We start from the raw sequence: 16798 nt of genomic DNA, 5'->3' as shown, positions 1-16798 counted from the left end.
AAGGGGGTGGGGAGGAAGCAATGCAGAGGAGAAGTGAGTGGCAAGGGAGCTTTTGTTTTTGTCTTTTTGGTAAATGTGGACTTAATGCTATTTGTTGTAGAGATTAAATGGGTCCTATTAAGTTTTAAAGTGAGCTAAAAAGTATGCTAATGAGAAAACAATGTCCAACTAACCTACCTTCTCCAGAGTCTAGCAGTAAGCAATTACCAGTTGCATGCTAACCAGGCCCAGTGCTAAGAGCTGTGACCTGTGGAGGGTAGTAAAACAGTCCCAGCCTTTAGGGAGTTTTTGTGATGTGGCAGGAGAGAGGAGGTTCACATATACACCTACATACACAGACATAAGTGTGGAAAGCAGATAAAGAACAAAGCAATAGCATGCAGGTGATGAGTTCAGAGGGAAAGAACAATTCTTAGCAAGGGTAAGCAGGTAGGCAAAATTGTACAATTATAAAATGCAGATACTTTGTGAGTGAACTACAGCAAATTTTGGATTGCTGGGTTCGATTTCTGAGGTGCTTGGATGCACTGCATATATATATATATGTGTGTGTGTATATCTATCTATACATATATATATATATATATATATCTGTTGCTGTTCCGTTGACAAGCCAGACCTCTACCCCACTGTGAGCAGTGTCTCTAGCAAAGGTAACTGTATCACAGGTGACACTCCAAGGGGGAAATTTGTAAGATCTTCTGCAGGAAAAACAAAGTAGGGGGGAGGGGACTTACATTAATTCTTACAGCCAGTGTGCCAGCCACGTTGTAAACGCACAGCGCAAACACACACACTGCATGCTGTATATGGTCATTTCTCCAAGAGGTAAGTTGCATTAGTAGATCCATTTTACCTCTGAGGGGAAAGATGGGCACAGACAGGCCGAAGTAACTCGCCTACATCGCTATCCACGGATGAAACAGGGATTCAGCTTCTGCTAGGATGGCTTCGGAGTCAGTGTCTGAGTAAATGGAGACTAAATAAAAACAATAAACAGAACCAAAATCCTTGGCGGGCACGTGTGCACGGGCAAACCCTAGCTTTCAGATGCCAGCGTTGCAGCTTGCAGAGAGCGACCCCCTCCTGCCTAAGTTTAAATGCCTTCCATCCTTAAGTCTTGTTTAAAAAATTAAAAGCAGGATGTCAGCGGTTCGGAACAACCTGGCCTTGTACTTCAGATTGCTTTCTTTTATGAAAGGAGTTACGTCCCTCCCTCCCCCAACTCGCCAAACACTCAAATAGGTTCCGAGTAAATGGCTGGACTGAGTGAAAGAAACCTCGATCGGTCCGCGGACCTGAGTGGGTGTGCGGGGGAAAAGTGATCGATTAAGATGGTGGGCAACGTGGTAGAAGTTCGGAAAGTTCTCGGGAGCCCAGCTGCGTGCCCTTCGGTGGACCCTGCCCGTGAGGCGGCTGTAACCAGATGCGGGCTTTGGGCACTGAGAAAGAACCAAAGGAGGAAGCAGGAAAAGCTGGGTGCAGTAAATGGGAAAGGGGGCTCAGCGGGGTGGGGGAACGGAGGGGGGTGGGCCGAGCGAACAGGGGGCGTGGCCAGGGGCGTGGCCTGACGGGGGCGTGGCAGCCGGGCGCGCGGAGTAGGCGGGCTGCGGGCTCCTGACAGTCGAGGGGCGGCTGGGGAGCGAGGCTAGGAGTGCGGGGCCGGCGCGGGGAGGCAGGCGCCGGGCGGAGCGGACGGGCCACAGCGGGTGAAGGAGCTTCGGGCAGGCGGCTATCAGCTTCGGGGCCGGGGTTCTGCACGCGCGTTGACAGCAGACGGCGCCACCCGGTCCGGGTGCGCTCCCGCCGGCTGCAGCACGCGGGATCCGAGCGCTCCTCGCCTGCGCCCCCAGCCGCGGTGCGGGGCTCCGCCTCGGGGCGGCATGAGCCGGCGGCCGCAGCCCTAGCGCGCCGCTCCTGTGTCCCGGCAGCTCCGCCGCGGTGCCGGGCGCTCGCCGGCGGGTTGGGGGGGCGGCCATGAAGCCGAGTCCGGGCAGCACGGCGAGGGAGCTGGAGCCAGCGGCGCCGGCCCGGGGCGAGCAGCGTGCGGCGGAGCCCGAGGGGCGCTGGCGGGAGAAGGGCGAGGCGGAGTCGGAGCGCCAGCGCACCCGGGAGCGGCAGGAGGCCACGCTGGCCGGGTTGGCGGAGCTGGAGTACCTGCGCCAGCGCCAGGAGCTGCTGGTCCGGGGCGCCCTGCGCTGCTCCGGGGCCGCGGGGGCCGCGGCGCGGGGCGCGGGCGAGCTGCCGGGGGACGCGGTGCAGCGCAGCCGCCTGGAGGAGAAGTTCTTGGAGGAGAACATCTTGCTGCTGCGGAAGCAATTGGTAAGTCCGCGCCCCAAGGTGAGCACGGCAGGCCTGCGGCGGGGCTGGAGGGGGGCCGCGAGCGAGGGCACCTCTTGGCGACTCGCGACCCCGCACCTCTCATACCCTCTGGGGGATCCCCCACCCCGAGTGCGGGCTCTGCCCCGGGCGCGTGGGCTACCGACGCCCACCCATTCCTAGGCTGTGCATGCTTTGTGTCAGGTGAGGGGCTGGCGACCTCGCGCGGATTGCGGGAACCCGAGTGGCTTCAGCGCCCCCCCCCACCCCCCGCCTGGCATCCAGGCTGCTTTGGCCCTCTGGGTTCCAACCTGAAAAGTCTTTCCAGTTAGATCAGCAAAGCACATGCCCTCTCCGCAGAGATTTGCGAAGCATTTTATTTGGAGATAGCCCTCATTTCATCTCCCGCAGCAGGGAGGGGACAAAAGCCCGGAGCGAGCTGGTGGCGTGCTTCACGGTCCCAGCCCAAGTTTTCAGATTACACTGTAGCGCCTGCGGGGAGCCGTGCCCCTCCCTCCCGGGGCTCGCCTCCCGCCGGCCCCTGCTACCCCGGGCTCTTGCTTAGTTTCAAATAGAAGTTCTTTGTATAGGGTAGCTACAACTCGATGCAAATGATTGCAATTTGGCTGGAGAACTTGACCCCCCCCTCATATTTGACGCCAGCTGCGATTGGTGGCTGAGGTGGGAGAAGAGAGAACTTGCTCTCAGGAAACATTTATCTTATTGGATTTCTGTCAGGGGCGCAATCATTCTGTGCAGGCTTCATTAATAGGGAAGAAAAAGAACTTTGGACCCGAATGTGTGGAGAACAGCTTTTGACCCCGCCTCAGAGTAATGGCGGCAGCTTTGTTTCAGTCATCTCAAAATGTAGTTTTGGAAACAGCAAAAAGATCCCTATTTGACCTTGTGGTACGATCTGAAAGTAGACACTAGCCACACGTTGGCCTTCCTAACAAAGTGATTGTGATGTGTGTTGTCATGTGTTCTTTTGCCTTACCTCTTAGATTATTTATTGACCATCAGAGTGCTTTTAAGGTTTTTTTTTTCCTGAAAAAAAAAAACAAAAATAAAACTAGAAATTTTGCAAACAAACCTGATTTATATTCCCAAGGCTTCTAAGTCAAAGGACAGAAAGGAAGAGTAGCTGTTCACTTTCAACTAAGGATGTATGCTGGGGCCTGGGCTATTAGCTGCTTTTGGCATTTCTATGTTTTGGTGGTAACAGACCCGGTTTGTATGTAACATTCATTTGAACTCATTCTCCCTGTTCATGTCTGATCAGTTACGTTTTACACAGTCTTGTACAATAGCACCTTTTTGTCTTCATGAATCTCAGCATTGTAAGTGGCACATTCCTATTGTCCATTTCAGGGGAGCAAGGCAGTATGTCAGGAGAATTCCACTCCAGTCAGTGTTTATAGTACTATTTTCATTTTGTAGACTTGGCATTCATGATTTGAACCAGATGCCTTTTGAGTTCTTTCTCTTTCCCAGCAACAGGAAGCACTAGGTGGCGGTGTGAGTTAGCACAACCAATCTGTCACCTTTGGAAACCTTAGCTGAGTCCAAATCTTGATGGGCCTTCCCTTGAGGGTTTTGAATTCTGCCAGCTCACATTATACTTGGCGCTAGCTATTAGTATTAGTTTCTCACTTTCAAAGGCTCTAAGACTGATTAAACCCCACAAAGCAACTAATAGAAAACAACACTCTGCAGGCCAAGACATTTGGCCAGAAAACCTCACCTAAGTAAGATTATAGTGTATTGTAAGAAATCTGTTACTCTGACTTTAAATTCAAGAGCCTACTGTGAAGGTTTCTCGTGAACACACACTCTCTCTCTCTCTCTCTCTCTCAACTACTGGCTGTATCCCAGATGATTTAAAGTCTCTATGCAGTTTTATTGCCCCTACCCATAAAAAGTCAGTTTGTATTAGTTAAAATTTAAAAATAAGGCTTTTAGTTTAATGAGGAACTTTATATTGCCACAAAATGTGTCCTTGTACAATTAAAAACACGATTTGTTTTCGAAGGTTTTCTTTATCTCAAGGTATCCTGTAAGATTCTGGGTTAAAAAGATAACGTGAGCCTTTTAGTTGAATACTTAGCAGATTCTTTTTTTTTTTCTTGGTGTGTGTGTTGTCCCTGTTTTCTCCTAATCAGAATTGTTTGAGAAGAAGAGATGCTGGTTTGTTGAATCAGTTGCAAGAACTTGACAAGCAGATAAGTGACCTGAGGCTTGATGTAGAAAAAACCTCTGAAGAGCACCTGGAGACAGACAGCCGACCTAGCTCAGGTGAGTGAGCATAGGACTGAATTCAGCACTCAGGGCTCACTCCATTGAGGTTAGTAAACTCGGACCTGCAAATAGCAATGGAGTTGATTTCTAACAGAGTATTGACAGTTTGCCATTATGTTTGTTGCATGATTGAAAATTTAAGTCAGACAACAAAATATTTTAATAATGAGACTGATTGGTTTGAATGAAGTCTCTTGAATTAAAAATGAAAGCTTCTATTCAAATTTCTGGAGGAGTGGTAGTCCTTTGAAATTTGAGAAAGTCAGAACTAGGCTGGAAAATTAGTCACACTTCTTGAGACCACTTCAAAAGGTTTTTTCTTCTTCTAAACCATTTGGCTACTTAAATAGAATTTTCTGAAACATTTATGATTAAGTTGAGGCTCTGAAAAATCAAAGTTCGTTCTTATACATCTTTAAAGGTAGGACAAAGTAAGTAGAAAGGTTGATTTGAGGTAAAACTTTGAAATATATCCATAACTATGTGCTCTTTGCCTTTTCTTATGTTTGAAATAAAACCATAAAATCAATACTCTAAAATCTAGTGAGACAAAACTGACAAAATCATAAAACCTCCCTAAATCAAACCAATTAACCAACCAAGCAAACACCTCTCTTTCATACATGATTTACTCTTCTTAAGAATTAATATGTATTTTTCCTTGATATGCTTACTTGCAACCACCACTTTTTAATTTATAGGGTTTTATGAGCTGAGTGATGGGGCTTCGGGATCCCTTTCTAATTCCTCCAATTCAGTATTCAGTGAATGTTTATCCAGTTGTCATTCCAGTACCTGCTTTTGTAGCCCCCTGGAGGCCACCATGACCATCTCGGATAGTTGCCTCAAATCTACAGGTAAGAATTTTAAGCATTGACAGAAATTTTAATTAGATGATAAGGGGACTTAATGTTATCTAGCTCCAGTTCCTGTTACAGACAGAAAAGCTAAAGGTCATGAATTTGCTGTACTCCTCGCCATAGCAACATCTGGAACCTATAGTTTGATGTAGGAAATATCTAGAATGAATCTTAATATGCTTTGGGTACCACTTGGCTATATTCTAATAGTGGCAATAGAAGGTGACTTTAAAAATTTAAAAATGCTATCCTAATATTGGAGGGTACTAAGTTGAGTTTCTAAGTCTTTGTTTAGATTATCTGCCTTTCTTCTTTTCTCCTCTACCTTCCCCCCTCCTCCTTCCTCCTTTCCCCTCTCTTCCCTTCTTGCTTAGGTCTGCCAGGTCCATGTTTTTCTACCATTGTAAGAGAATCACAAATTATATTCGACCATCTCATCTTAATACAAAAAAATATGGCTTATAAGCTATTGTCAGAAACTCCCTATCTTTGGAAAGGCGGTTGTGGCTGAAATTGATTATTCCATCTTCAATTCTGTGATAGAGAGCAGAGAAAATATTAGAACTTCCATAGGTGCTGGCATAATTCATTGCACTCGAGTTTGCCCATATTTCCAACTGGGGTACAAGGCTCAAGGCAAGACAAACATTTAACAGCTAAAGTTGCTAATTGGTTGGTATCTATTTGTATATGTTTTTGGCAGTAGCAATCATTTGGGAAAGTATAGCACTCTTGTTATCTAGAGTATACTTCAGGCTTGTTGGTAGTTGCTCCCCTTCATCCTGCAAATCTAGTTTCAGAGGGAAAATTTCTAAACCTATTAGAGGGGCACTATGATACAGGCTTTACTTTAAGGCTTACAAAATGCTCTGGCTCCCCGATTTCCTTAGTTCTCCCAAATGCCACATTTTCACATAACTGAGATAGCTGGGCTGGTTCTTGGGGGCTGGGATATCTGCTTGACACGAAATAGGGAAAAGGGATAAATAAAGAAGGCAAACACAGCCTTTAAATAAGAAAAGACAAAGACTGAGGGGTAGGAAAGTGTTAGAACTAATTGTTTATTGGGGCAGAGCAAGTAGAGACGAATTTCCAACTTATGTCTTTACAAATCTCATTGATAACTGGATCTGATTTTTCTTTTCTCCTGAGGCTGTTAACTGTGGAAGTTTAGAGAACTTTCCCTCAAGCAAGTGCTAGAATCTAGCATATCTCAAAAATGCAAATGCCAAGCTGGGCACAGGTGGCTCATGCTTGAAATCCTAACTATTCAAGACGCTGAGATCTGAGGATTGTAGTTCGAAGCCAGCCCTGGCAGGAAAGTCTGTAAAACTTTTGTTTCCAGTTAACCACCAAAAAAGCCAGAAGTGGAGTTGTGACTCAAGTGGTAAAGTGGCAGGATTGAGAAAAAAATAAAAAGCTAAGGGACAGTGCCTAGATCCCGATTTTAAATCCTAGTATCAGTACCAAACATTTCCCCCATCCTCATTTTTTCCATCACGCTGAGTTTCTACTATTAGAATTTTGGTATGCTTCATCTGAGACTTTCGTTGCAAATGCACAATCCTTATAAAATTAAGCGTACTCTGGTATTTTACAATGATTTTTCACTAAACTTTATAAAGCCTGTTCTATGTTCATATTGAGTAGTTTGAAAGCTTTTTTTCTTTTTTGGTTAGTCATGGGGCTTCAATTCTGGGCCTGGGTGCTGTCCCTGAGCTCTTCAGCTCAAGGCAAGTGCTCTACCACTTGACCCACAGTTCCACTTCCTGAAAGCATTCTTATTGGCTGAATATCATTCCTTAAGAAAATGTGAAATGCCATTTTTGTGTGTGTGTGTGTGGGGGGGTGAGGCTTGAACTCTGAGCCTGGGCGCTGTCCCTGAGCTCTTTTTGCTAAAGTTTAGCACTCTACCACTTTTTCTGTGATTGAACTGGAGATAAGAGTCTCACAGACTTTGCTACCTGGGCTAGCTTTGAACTCTGGTCCTCAAATTTCAGCCTCCTGAGTAGCTAAGATTACTGGTGTGAGCCACAGGTGACTGGTTGTCTTTTTTTTTTTTTGCCAGTCCTGGAGCTTGAACTCAGGGCATGGGCACTGCCTCTGAGCATCTTTTGCTCAAGCCTAACACTCTACCACTTGAGCCACGGCACCACATCTGGCTTTTTGTGTTTTATGTGGTACTGAGGAATCCAATCCAGGGCTTCATGCAGGCTAGGCAAGTGCTGTACCACTAACCCACATTCCCAGCCCCTATTGTCAATTTTTTTTTGTTGAATGTTTTTTTTCCCCTTACCTACTGGTAGATGGTCTTTAGACAGATTACTAGCTAATGGGGGTACTTTTTAATCCTTCGGAGTTATTTCTCAACCCATGAATTTGTCTTAAAAATGGGCCAGAGTCAAGCTAGTGCTACTAATTTTTTCAGTGTACCTTTAAATGCCTTTCACATTGTCTGGTAAGCTGGTGGGAAGACCAGGCCTGCGGGGCCCTTTGCAGTTCCCTTTCCACACCACGATTTAACTCCCTTGGTGTCATTTCAGATGTGAATCCCAAGTACCAGTGTGATCTGGTATCCAAGAACGGGAATGATGTGTATCGCTACCCCAGTCCGCTCCACGCCGTGGCTGTGCAGAGCCCCATGTTTCTCCTCTGTCTGACGGGCCACCCTCTGAGGGAAGAGGAGAGGCTGGGGAACCAGGCCGGTGACCTCTGCGTCGCGTCCGAACTGGACGATGGCACCAAGACGGACAGTTCCTTGCCGTCTCCAAGCGGCCTGTGGCCTGCTTCCCACGCTTTGGGCACTAAGAAAATGGATGGCTACATCCTGAGCCTGGTTCAGAAAAAAACCCACCCTGTAAGGACCAACAAACCGAGAACCAGTGTGACCGCGGACCCCACCAAAGGGCTCCTGAGGAACGCCAGCGTGTGCGTCAGGGCGGCCGCGGGCGTCCCCCAAAGCAACGGTGTGAACCTCAAGACTTCCAAGCAGGTGTCTTTGCCCGCCGCGGGGACGCCGTCTTCGGACAGCGGGGCCTCCTCGCCGCTGAAGCAGTGGTCGAAGGACCCCAAGGCCGAGCAGCTGGAAGGCCGCAGGCCGTCCCCGCCCGAGGGCTGCTCCGCCGCCACCGTCTCTGAGCCCCCCGGCGCCAAGGCGGCGTCCCAAGAACACGCGTGGGGTCCCACTGCTGGGCCCACGGAGTCCCTTAAGGAAGGTAGTCAGCTCTCGGCTGGGCTTCCCAAAGACGGCCCTGGCGGGGGCGCCGGCGCTGGGCCAGAGAGCAAAGTCCTGCTACCCCCGAAGAAGATGGCGACCGCGAAAAGCAGCCTGCAGGCCTCCTCGGCCCCCGGGCCTCCTCCGCCGCCGCCGCCGCCGCCTGCGGCCTTCGCTGTGGAGGACAGGCCGGGCCTGGACTTCAAGAGCGAGGGCTCCTCGTCTCAGAGCCCCGAGGAGGGACGCCTGGTGAAGGCTCGGTTCATCCCGGGCCAGGGGCCGCCTTGCGCCGGCGGGAGTGGCCGGCCGCACCGCGGGCACCGCGCCCCGGGCGGCGCGGCCAGGAGCTCGGCGGCGCTGCGGCCCCGCGGCCAGGCCGCGCCGCTGCCTCGGCCCGCCTCCGGGCTGGAGATGGGCGCCCTGCCCACCGTCCGGGAAAAGACGGCCCGGGCGGCCAGCCGCAAGTGCCGCTTCCCCGACGACCTGGATACAACTAAGAGACCGAAGAAGGCCTCGTGCCGAGGCCGGCGCGGCGCGGGCGGTGCGGGCGACGCGGCGCTGCCCGGCAGGCCTCAGGGCGGCCACCGAGCGGGCCTCAAGGCCCACGGCACCGGCGCCGGCCACGGACGGGAGGTCGTGGTGGCCAAGCCTAAGCACAAGCGAACCGACTACCGCCGCTGGAAGTCGTCCGCCGAGGCCTCGTATGAGGAGGCGCTGCGCCGGGCGCGGCGCGGCCGCCGCGAGCCCGCGGGCGCGTTCCCGGTGCCCGTGCCGCCGCCCTTCGCCAGCCCCTACGCCTTCGCGGCGGCCGCGGCCGCGGCGGCCAGCGACTCCGAGTACTCAGCCGAGTGCGAGTCGCTCTTCCACTCCACCGTGGTGGACACCAGCGAGGACGAGCGCAGCAACTACACCACCAACTGCTTCGGCGACAGCGAGTCCAGCGTGAGCGACGGCGAGTTCGTGGGCGAGAGCACCTCCACCAGCGACTCGGAGGAGAGCGGCGGCCTCATCTGGTCCCAGTTCGTCCAGACGCTGCCCGTGCCGGCCGTCGCCGCCCAGGACCTGCGCCGCCACCCCACCAAGGCCTTCGTCAAAATTAAGGCCTCGCACAACCTCAAGAAGAAGATCCTCCGCTTCCGCTCGGGCTCCTTGAAGCTGATGACCACGGTCTGAGTCCTCGGGGGAGAGGGGAAGGCAGACACCACTCCCCCCCACCACGCCATGGACTCCCACCCTCCCCATCCCAGACCCATCCCCCACCACGGACTCCCATCCCCCACCACGGACTCCCATCCCTCACCACGGACCCCCCCATCCCCACCAAAGACTCCCACCCTCCCCATCCCCCCAACATAGACCCATCCCCCACCACAGACTCCCACCCTCCCCATCCCCCCAACATAGACCCATCCCCCACCACAGACTCCCACCCTCCCCATCCCCCCAACATAGACCCATCCACCACCACGGACCTCCCCATCCCCCACCATAGATCCCCACCCTCCCTATTCCCCACCACAGACTCCCACCTTCCCCATCCCCCACCACAGACTCCCACCCTCCCCATCCCCCAACATAGACCCATTCTCCACCACAGACTCCCATCCCCCACCACGGACCCCACCACCAGACTCCCACCCTCCCCACTCCCCACCACAGACTCCCATCCCCCCAACATAGACCCATCCCCCACCACGGACCCCCATCCCCCACCACAGACTCCCATCCCCCCAACATAGACCCATCCCCCCACTGACCGCCCCATCTCCCACCCTCCCCATCCCCCAACAAAGACCCATCCCCCCCATAGACCCCCCCATCCCCCACCACGGACTCCCACCCTCCCCATCCCCCAACATAGACCCATACCCCACCACGGAACCCCCCATCCCCACCACAGACTTCCACACCCCTCCCCCCCACGGACTCCCACGCCCATCCCGAGTTTCTTGATTTTCGTGTAATGCTTTCATCGGATGCTTTTCTTGTTTCTTTTTCATTAAGAGTTAAATGATGTCTCCCTTACCTCGTGTATGGACTGCTAGTGCCTTTGAATTGGAAGTGTTACAGGATGTGACTGCTAGTTAGAAGTAAATACCGAGGTGGTTTTTGTTTTTGTTCTTTTTTAATGGTGGTGATAGTGAACGAATTTTGTGGTGTAGAAAAGAAAACATTTCTGAGCAAATCACAAAAAGTTGAGGTTTTTAAGGTGCAGGTTGTTACCGGGATGAGGACGATTGATTCCCAAGGTCAAGTGGATGGAGTTTTCACGGGTTACATTTGCTTCCTGATGGTGGAGGCTGTGTCCGAAATGGTCGGAAGCTAGGGCTTTCCTGTTGAAGGGCTTAACATAGGATTTGTGTGTGACATAGGTATGAGAGACAGCCACTGTTTCCTATAAGTTTTTTAAAATGTTTTATTTAATTGTATCATCTACATTTCTCAGCTGTCTCCTCCTCCTTGTTTCATCTCAGAACTGTTTTGTTTACTGAACTCAGAACTTGTCGACCAGATACAGCAACCTGGATAAGGAAGGCTGGTCATACCTTAAAAGGAATCACAAAACCTTTTGTCACACTTGGTGCCTAACCCTTTCTAGGGCCGCATAGCCAGCATACTGATGCCTTTCTCTGCATCTCTGATTTGTAGCCAGTACAACCATTTGTCCCTTGGAGGACAGCTTTGGGAAAACACTTTGGTCCTCTGGTACAGAGAAACTCACTGGGCCACTCCCAGCCCACTGAGCACTCTGCCACCTAAGCATTGGCCTATACATTAGTGCAATCTAGTCCAGATTGGACCACTGACTATCTGGAAGGGCTTTAAAAAAAATTTTTTTTGTAAACAGTATTGTGTAAAATTGCTTTTTTAAAGTACCAAAATCTGCATGTTTTGTGCATGAGTAGTAGTTGATTTGATATTCTTGTTAAATTACTGTATTATATAAATGGTATGTGTTTTTATATATATCATTGTGTAAATTTAATATAACACATAAGCTGTAATAAACAGTTTGTTGTACTGCTATTAAGTTTATTATTTGGGTATAAATCCAGATGTTTACACTATAAGTCTTGTGATAGTTATTGATGTTATTTGTCAAATTTATATTAGACCTGTTCTACAACTAGAAAAGTATTTGCAATAGTTAAAACAGGTTTTAGAAACCAGGAGCTAGTGGCCCATGCCTATAATTCAGGCTGAGATCTGATTACAGTTTTGAAGCCAACTTCTTGAAGAAAAGTCCAAGAGACTCTTTATCTCCAATTGACCAGTAAAAAAAAAAAAGCAAAAAAAAAAAAGTTTTAGTATTTGTGGAAGTGGATAATGAGTAAGCAAGCTCTTTTTTTTTTTTTTGCCAGTCCTGGATCTTGAACTCAGGGCCTGGCACTGTCCAGGAGCCTCTCTGTACTCAAGGCTAGTGCTCTACCACTTGATCCACAGTGCCACTTCCAGCTTTTTCTGTGTATGTGGTGCTGAGAAATTGGACCCAGGGCTTTATGCATGCTAGACAAGCACTCTACCACTAAGCCACATTCCCAGCCCCAAGCTACTTCTTTAGAGTAGCATAATAGCCAGGTGTTGGTGGCTCATGCCTGTAATCCTAGCTACTCAGGAAGCTGAGATCTGAGGATTGTGGTTTAAGGGCAGAAAAGTCCGGATGAGATTTCCATATGAGATTCTTATTTCCAATTAACCACTCAAAAACCAGAAGTGGATCTGTGGTAGAGTGCCATCCTTACCTAAAAGCACTCAGGGACAGTGTACAGACCTTGAGTTCAAGCTCCATGACTGACCACCCCCCCCCCCCAAAAAAAAAAAAAAGAGTGGTATGGTATTTTAAAATTTAAAGCTATTTAAGAAAAAAAAATTTAATTGATGGTATTGAGTTTTGAACTCAGGGCCCTATGCTTGGCCTTCTACCATTTGAGCTATGCCCCTAACCATATTTGCTTTAGTTATTTAAAAATTATAATAATTGTTATTTTGTTGTTATTATAAAGGTCATATACAGAAGAGTTACTCCCCCCCTTTTTTTTTGGTTGGTTGTAAGGTTTGAACTCTGAGCATGGGCACTGTCCCTGAGCTCTTCAGCTCAAGGCTAGTGCTGTACCACTTGAGCCACAGTGCCACTTTTGGTTTTCTGGTGGTTAATTGGAGATAAGAGTCTCATAGACTTTCCTGCCCAGACTGGCTTTGAAGCGCCATCCTCAGATCTCAGCCTGAGTAGCTAGGATTACAGGCATGAGCTGCTGGCCCCCAACAAGGGTTACCGTGCGTGCGTGCGTGCGTGCGTGCGTGTGTGTGTGTGTGTGTGTGTGTGTGTGTGTGTGTGTGTGTGTGTGCGCGCGCTGCTGGCACCCAACAAGGGTTACCGTGTGTGTGTGTGTGTGTGTGTGTGTGTGTGTGTGTGTCTTGCTTTGGGGTTTGAACTCAGGGCCTGGGCACTGTCTCTGAGCTCGTTCAAGGTTAGTGTTTTACCCCTTAGAGTCACAGCTCCATTTTTGGGTTCTTGAATGGTTACTTGGAGATAAGGGTCTAGTGGGGACTTTTCTGCCTCTGCCGGCTTTGAACCATGTTCCTCAGATCTCATCCTATTGAGTAGCTAGATTATAGGTGTGAGCCACCAGAGCCCAGCCCAATTAAATTATTCTAAGTTAAATTTAGGGCATCATTTTCTCTCTAAAAACTTAAGCATGGATTTTCTAAAAGCAAGAAGATTCTCCTGTATACCATATCATTACAATTACAACTAAGGAAAATTAGTAGTAAACAGTTACTAATAATATATTTACTTATTTTTGTTAGTATGGAGCTTGAACTCTGGGCCTGGGCACTGTCCCTGAGCTCTTTAGCTCAAGGCAAGTGCTCTACCACTTGAGCCACAGTGCTACTTGCAGTTTTCTTTTTATTTTATTTTATTTATTTTATTTTTTGGGGGGTACAGTTGTGGGGCCTGAACTCTGGGCCTGGGCGCTGTCCCTCAGCTCTTTTAGCTCAAGTCTAGCGCTCTACCAGTTGAGTCACAGTGCCACTTCCAGCTTTTTTCTTTTTGCTTATGTGGTGCTGGGGAATCGAACCCAGGGCCTCATGCATGCAAGGCAAGCACTCTACCACTGAACCACCTTCCCAGCCCCTGCCACTTGCAATTTTCTACTGGCTTATTGGACATAAGAGTCTCACAGACTTCCCTGGCTGGCTTTGAACTGCAATCCTCAGATTTCAGCCTCCTGAATAGCTAGGATTACAGGCGTGAGCCACCAGTGCCCTGTTAACTAATAATATATTTATATTTAAAAATTTCAATTAGTTTCAAGGTTGGTTGTATGTGTGGGTTTGTGTGTGCGTGTGCTTGTAATGGGCCTTGAACTTGGCCTCATGCTCTTGCCTAGCTTCTTTTTCTACTCAAGGTTGGAACTGTACCACTTGAGCTACTCCTTCACTTTTGGCTTTGTGCTAGTGGAAGATAAAAGTCTCAAGGATTTGTCTGCCCCAGTTTGCTTCAAACTGGGATACTCTGATCTCAGCCTCCTGACTAGCTAGGATTACAGTCGTGAGTCACTCGTGCAGAACCTGTTTCAAGAATTGTTAGCTTCTTTTTTTTTTTTTTTGGTCAGTCATGGGGCTTGAACTCTGGGCCTGAGCACTGTCCCTCAGCTCTTCAGCTCAAGGCTAGCGCTCTACCGCTTGAGCCACAGTGCCACTTCCTGTTTTCTAGTGGTTTATTGGAGAGAAGAGTGTCACTGACTTTCCTGCCTGGGCTGGCTTTGAACCGTGATCCTCAGATCTCAGCCTCCTGAGTAGCTAGGATTACAGGCGTGAGCCACCGGTGTCCAGCATGTTTCAAGAATTTTTAAATAACAGCTTCCCATTCTCTTCTCCCAACCAGGTTTTGAGTAATATTATACATAGCAGCTAATAGCTTATAGATTTTCAGTGTTTTAAAATTTAGTATAGTCTTCCCATATGAAAAAAAAAAAAATAAGGGCATTGGTTTTTTGAAAGAATAGTTGCTGGCCTGGGAAGGTGGCTCAGTGGTAGAGCGCTTGCCTTGCATGCTCAAGGCCCTGGGTTCGATTCCTCAGCACCATATAAGAAAAAAGCCGGAAGTGGCGCTGTAGCTCAAGTGGTAAAGTGCTAGCCTTGAGCTGAAGAGCTGAGGGACAGCGCCCAGGCCCAGAGTTCAGGCCCCACGACCGGACCCAAAAAAAAAAAAAAAAAAAAAGAAAGAATAGTTGCTTTATAGAAAGTGTGGGATTTGGTTGTTTGCTTATATTTTAACCATCTATCTCCTTTTCTATAAATCATATGAGACCTGACTGAATTCAGGTAAAACATTCTTGGCTAGATTTCACTAGAGATGTGTAATTTTATTGTTTCATATCAGGAAATATATTAATTTGCCCCTCTATTACTGAATTTAAAAGTGATCCATTGGCTAAGTCAAGGAGCATAAATGTATTCATTATAAAGATATGTTTTCTTTGCAAATAGAACTGGGAGATTCTTTAGTACTATGGATAAACTATCCCTCAAATCCCATTGACTAGTTTTAGTTTATATTGCTGATCTTTTCCTAACTCAGTTACTGCCTAGGGATATGGAATGGTGGTTTTCTAAGTGTTGTTTCTTCTAGTTTTATTTACTGCCATTCTAAGAAAAGAACTCTTACTTTTCTACTTTTCTCTTTAAGTAGCACAATGGATCTAATGGGATTTTATTTATTTTGTATCTTACAGTTGCCTAAGTCTGTTCTTTCTGATGTTTTACATGTCCCAAATTTTGCCAATGCAAAGGCAAATTTGTGTCTATATCAGGGTTTGAACTCAGGGCCTTTTGTGCTGCTTGACTTGCTTGCTTGGGCTGATATTCTATCACTTGAAACGTATCTCCAGCCCTGCTTTTTGCAGATTATTTTGGAGATGCTGTCTGGTGGACTTTTCTGCCTAGGCTGTCTTTGAATTGTAATCTTCTAGAAATCAGCCTCCTGGGTAGTTAGGATTTCAGGTGTGAGCCACCTGAAGGGGTAGAAGGTAAATTTTATTAAAAGGATACTATAGTGTCAATCCCATAATTCAGATATTTATTAAGGTATATATAACTTAATTAAAAATAATTTTACAAATGCTAGATATTTGTTGCAATTATTTTATTTCACTTTATTGAGATGATATCTTGTTTTGTAGCCAAGGCCAGCCTCAAATTCAAACTATATTCTCCAGGTTGGCCTCATCCTCCTGTCTCAGCCTCTAAATGTTGGCATTACAGTCACCGTGCACCTCCAGAGGTTAACAATTTAAGACAACAAAGTCCTTTATTTAAAAAAATTTGGGGGGGGCTGGGAAGGTGGCTCAGTGGTAGAGAGCTTGCCTTGCATGCATGAGGCCCTGGGTTCGATTCCTCAGCACCACATAAGCAGAAAAAAAAGCCAGAAGTGGCGCTGTGGCTCAAGTGGTAGAGTGCTAGCCTTGAGCTGAAGAGCTGAGGGACAGCACCCAGGCCCAGAGTTCAGGCCCCACGACTGGACCCCCCCCCAAAAAAAAGTAAAAAAAATTTTGTTTTAGAAATGTTATATTTTTCTCATATTTTGTGTACCTCTTATCTCTAGAAAGGCTTTCCTTTTTGTATTTCATTGAGCTTTATAAAGATCACATCTGTTAGCACGACACTTTATTTTTCTTTTCAAACAGGACATCTTTTTATTTTGGTGGGATGAGCAATACTGGGACTTGAATTCTAGAATCTTATGCTTGCTTGGCAGGAGTTGTACCATTTGAATCACATTCTTAGCTATAAAATTTTTTTTTTTGGTGAAACATCAGATAAATTCTTCAAAATGTAGAGGTGTGTGTGTGTGTGTGTGTGTGTGTGTGTGTGTGTGTGTGTGTGTGTGTGTGTGTGTGTGTGTGTGTGTGTGTGTGTGTGTGTGTGTGTGTGTGTGTGTGTGTGTGTGTGTGTGTGTGTGTAGTTTGAACCTTGGGCCTGGATGCTGTCCCTGAGCTTTTTTGCTCAAGGTTGATGCTTTACCACTTGAGCCAGAACTTCAATTCTGGCTTTTTGGCTTTTTTAATTGGAGATAAGAATCTCATGGACTTTGATGTCTGAG

At 47.9% G+C, this 16798-nt stretch overlaps 1 protein-coding gene across 1 annotated transcript; it reads left to right on the top strand.

Annotated features, from left to right (window-relative positions):
* Nucleotides 1-1643: 1643 nt before the first annotated feature.
* Nucleotides 1644-11704, top strand: Dact1 (dishevelled binding antagonist of beta catenin 1). Its single transcript, XM_070032578.1, has 4 exons — nucleotides 1644-2322; nucleotides 4482-4614; nucleotides 5319-5474; nucleotides 8021-11704. The coding sequence occupies exons 1-4, from the start codon at nucleotides 1978-1980 to the stop codon at nucleotides 9862-9864; spliced, it is 2478 nt and encodes an 825-aa protein (XP_069888679.1). The 5' UTR covers nucleotides 1644-1977; the 3' UTR covers nucleotides 9865-11704.
* The last annotated feature ends 5094 nt before the right edge of the window (nucleotides 11705-16798 follow it).

The sequence above is a fragment of the Dipodomys merriami genome, unplaced genomic scaffold (genome assembly GCF_024711535.1).
Source record: "Dipodomys merriami isolate MVZ:Mamm:240054 unplaced genomic scaffold, mDipMer1.0.p SCAF_1, whole genome shotgun sequence".
Lineage (NCBI taxonomy): Eukaryota > Metazoa > Chordata > Mammalia > Rodentia > Heteromyidae > Dipodomys > Dipodomys merriami.
This window is presented reverse-complemented; position numbering and strand designations above follow the sequence as displayed.

Bases quoted from the DNA above. Each gene is read 5' to 3' on its own strand.
- Dact1 (XM_070032578.1), top strand. From the start codon at position 1,978: ATGAAGCCGAGTCCGGGCAGCACGGCGAGGGAGCTGGAGCCAGCGGCG. The intron at 2,323-4,481 runs GTAAGTCCGCGC...TCTCCTAATCAG, and splicing joins TGCTGCTGCGGAAGCAATTG to AATTGTTTGAGAAGAAGAGA. The intron at 5,475-8,020 runs GTAAGAATTTTA...GTGTCATTTCAG, and splicing joins TAGTTGCCTCAAATCTACAG to ATGTGAATCCCAAGTACCAG.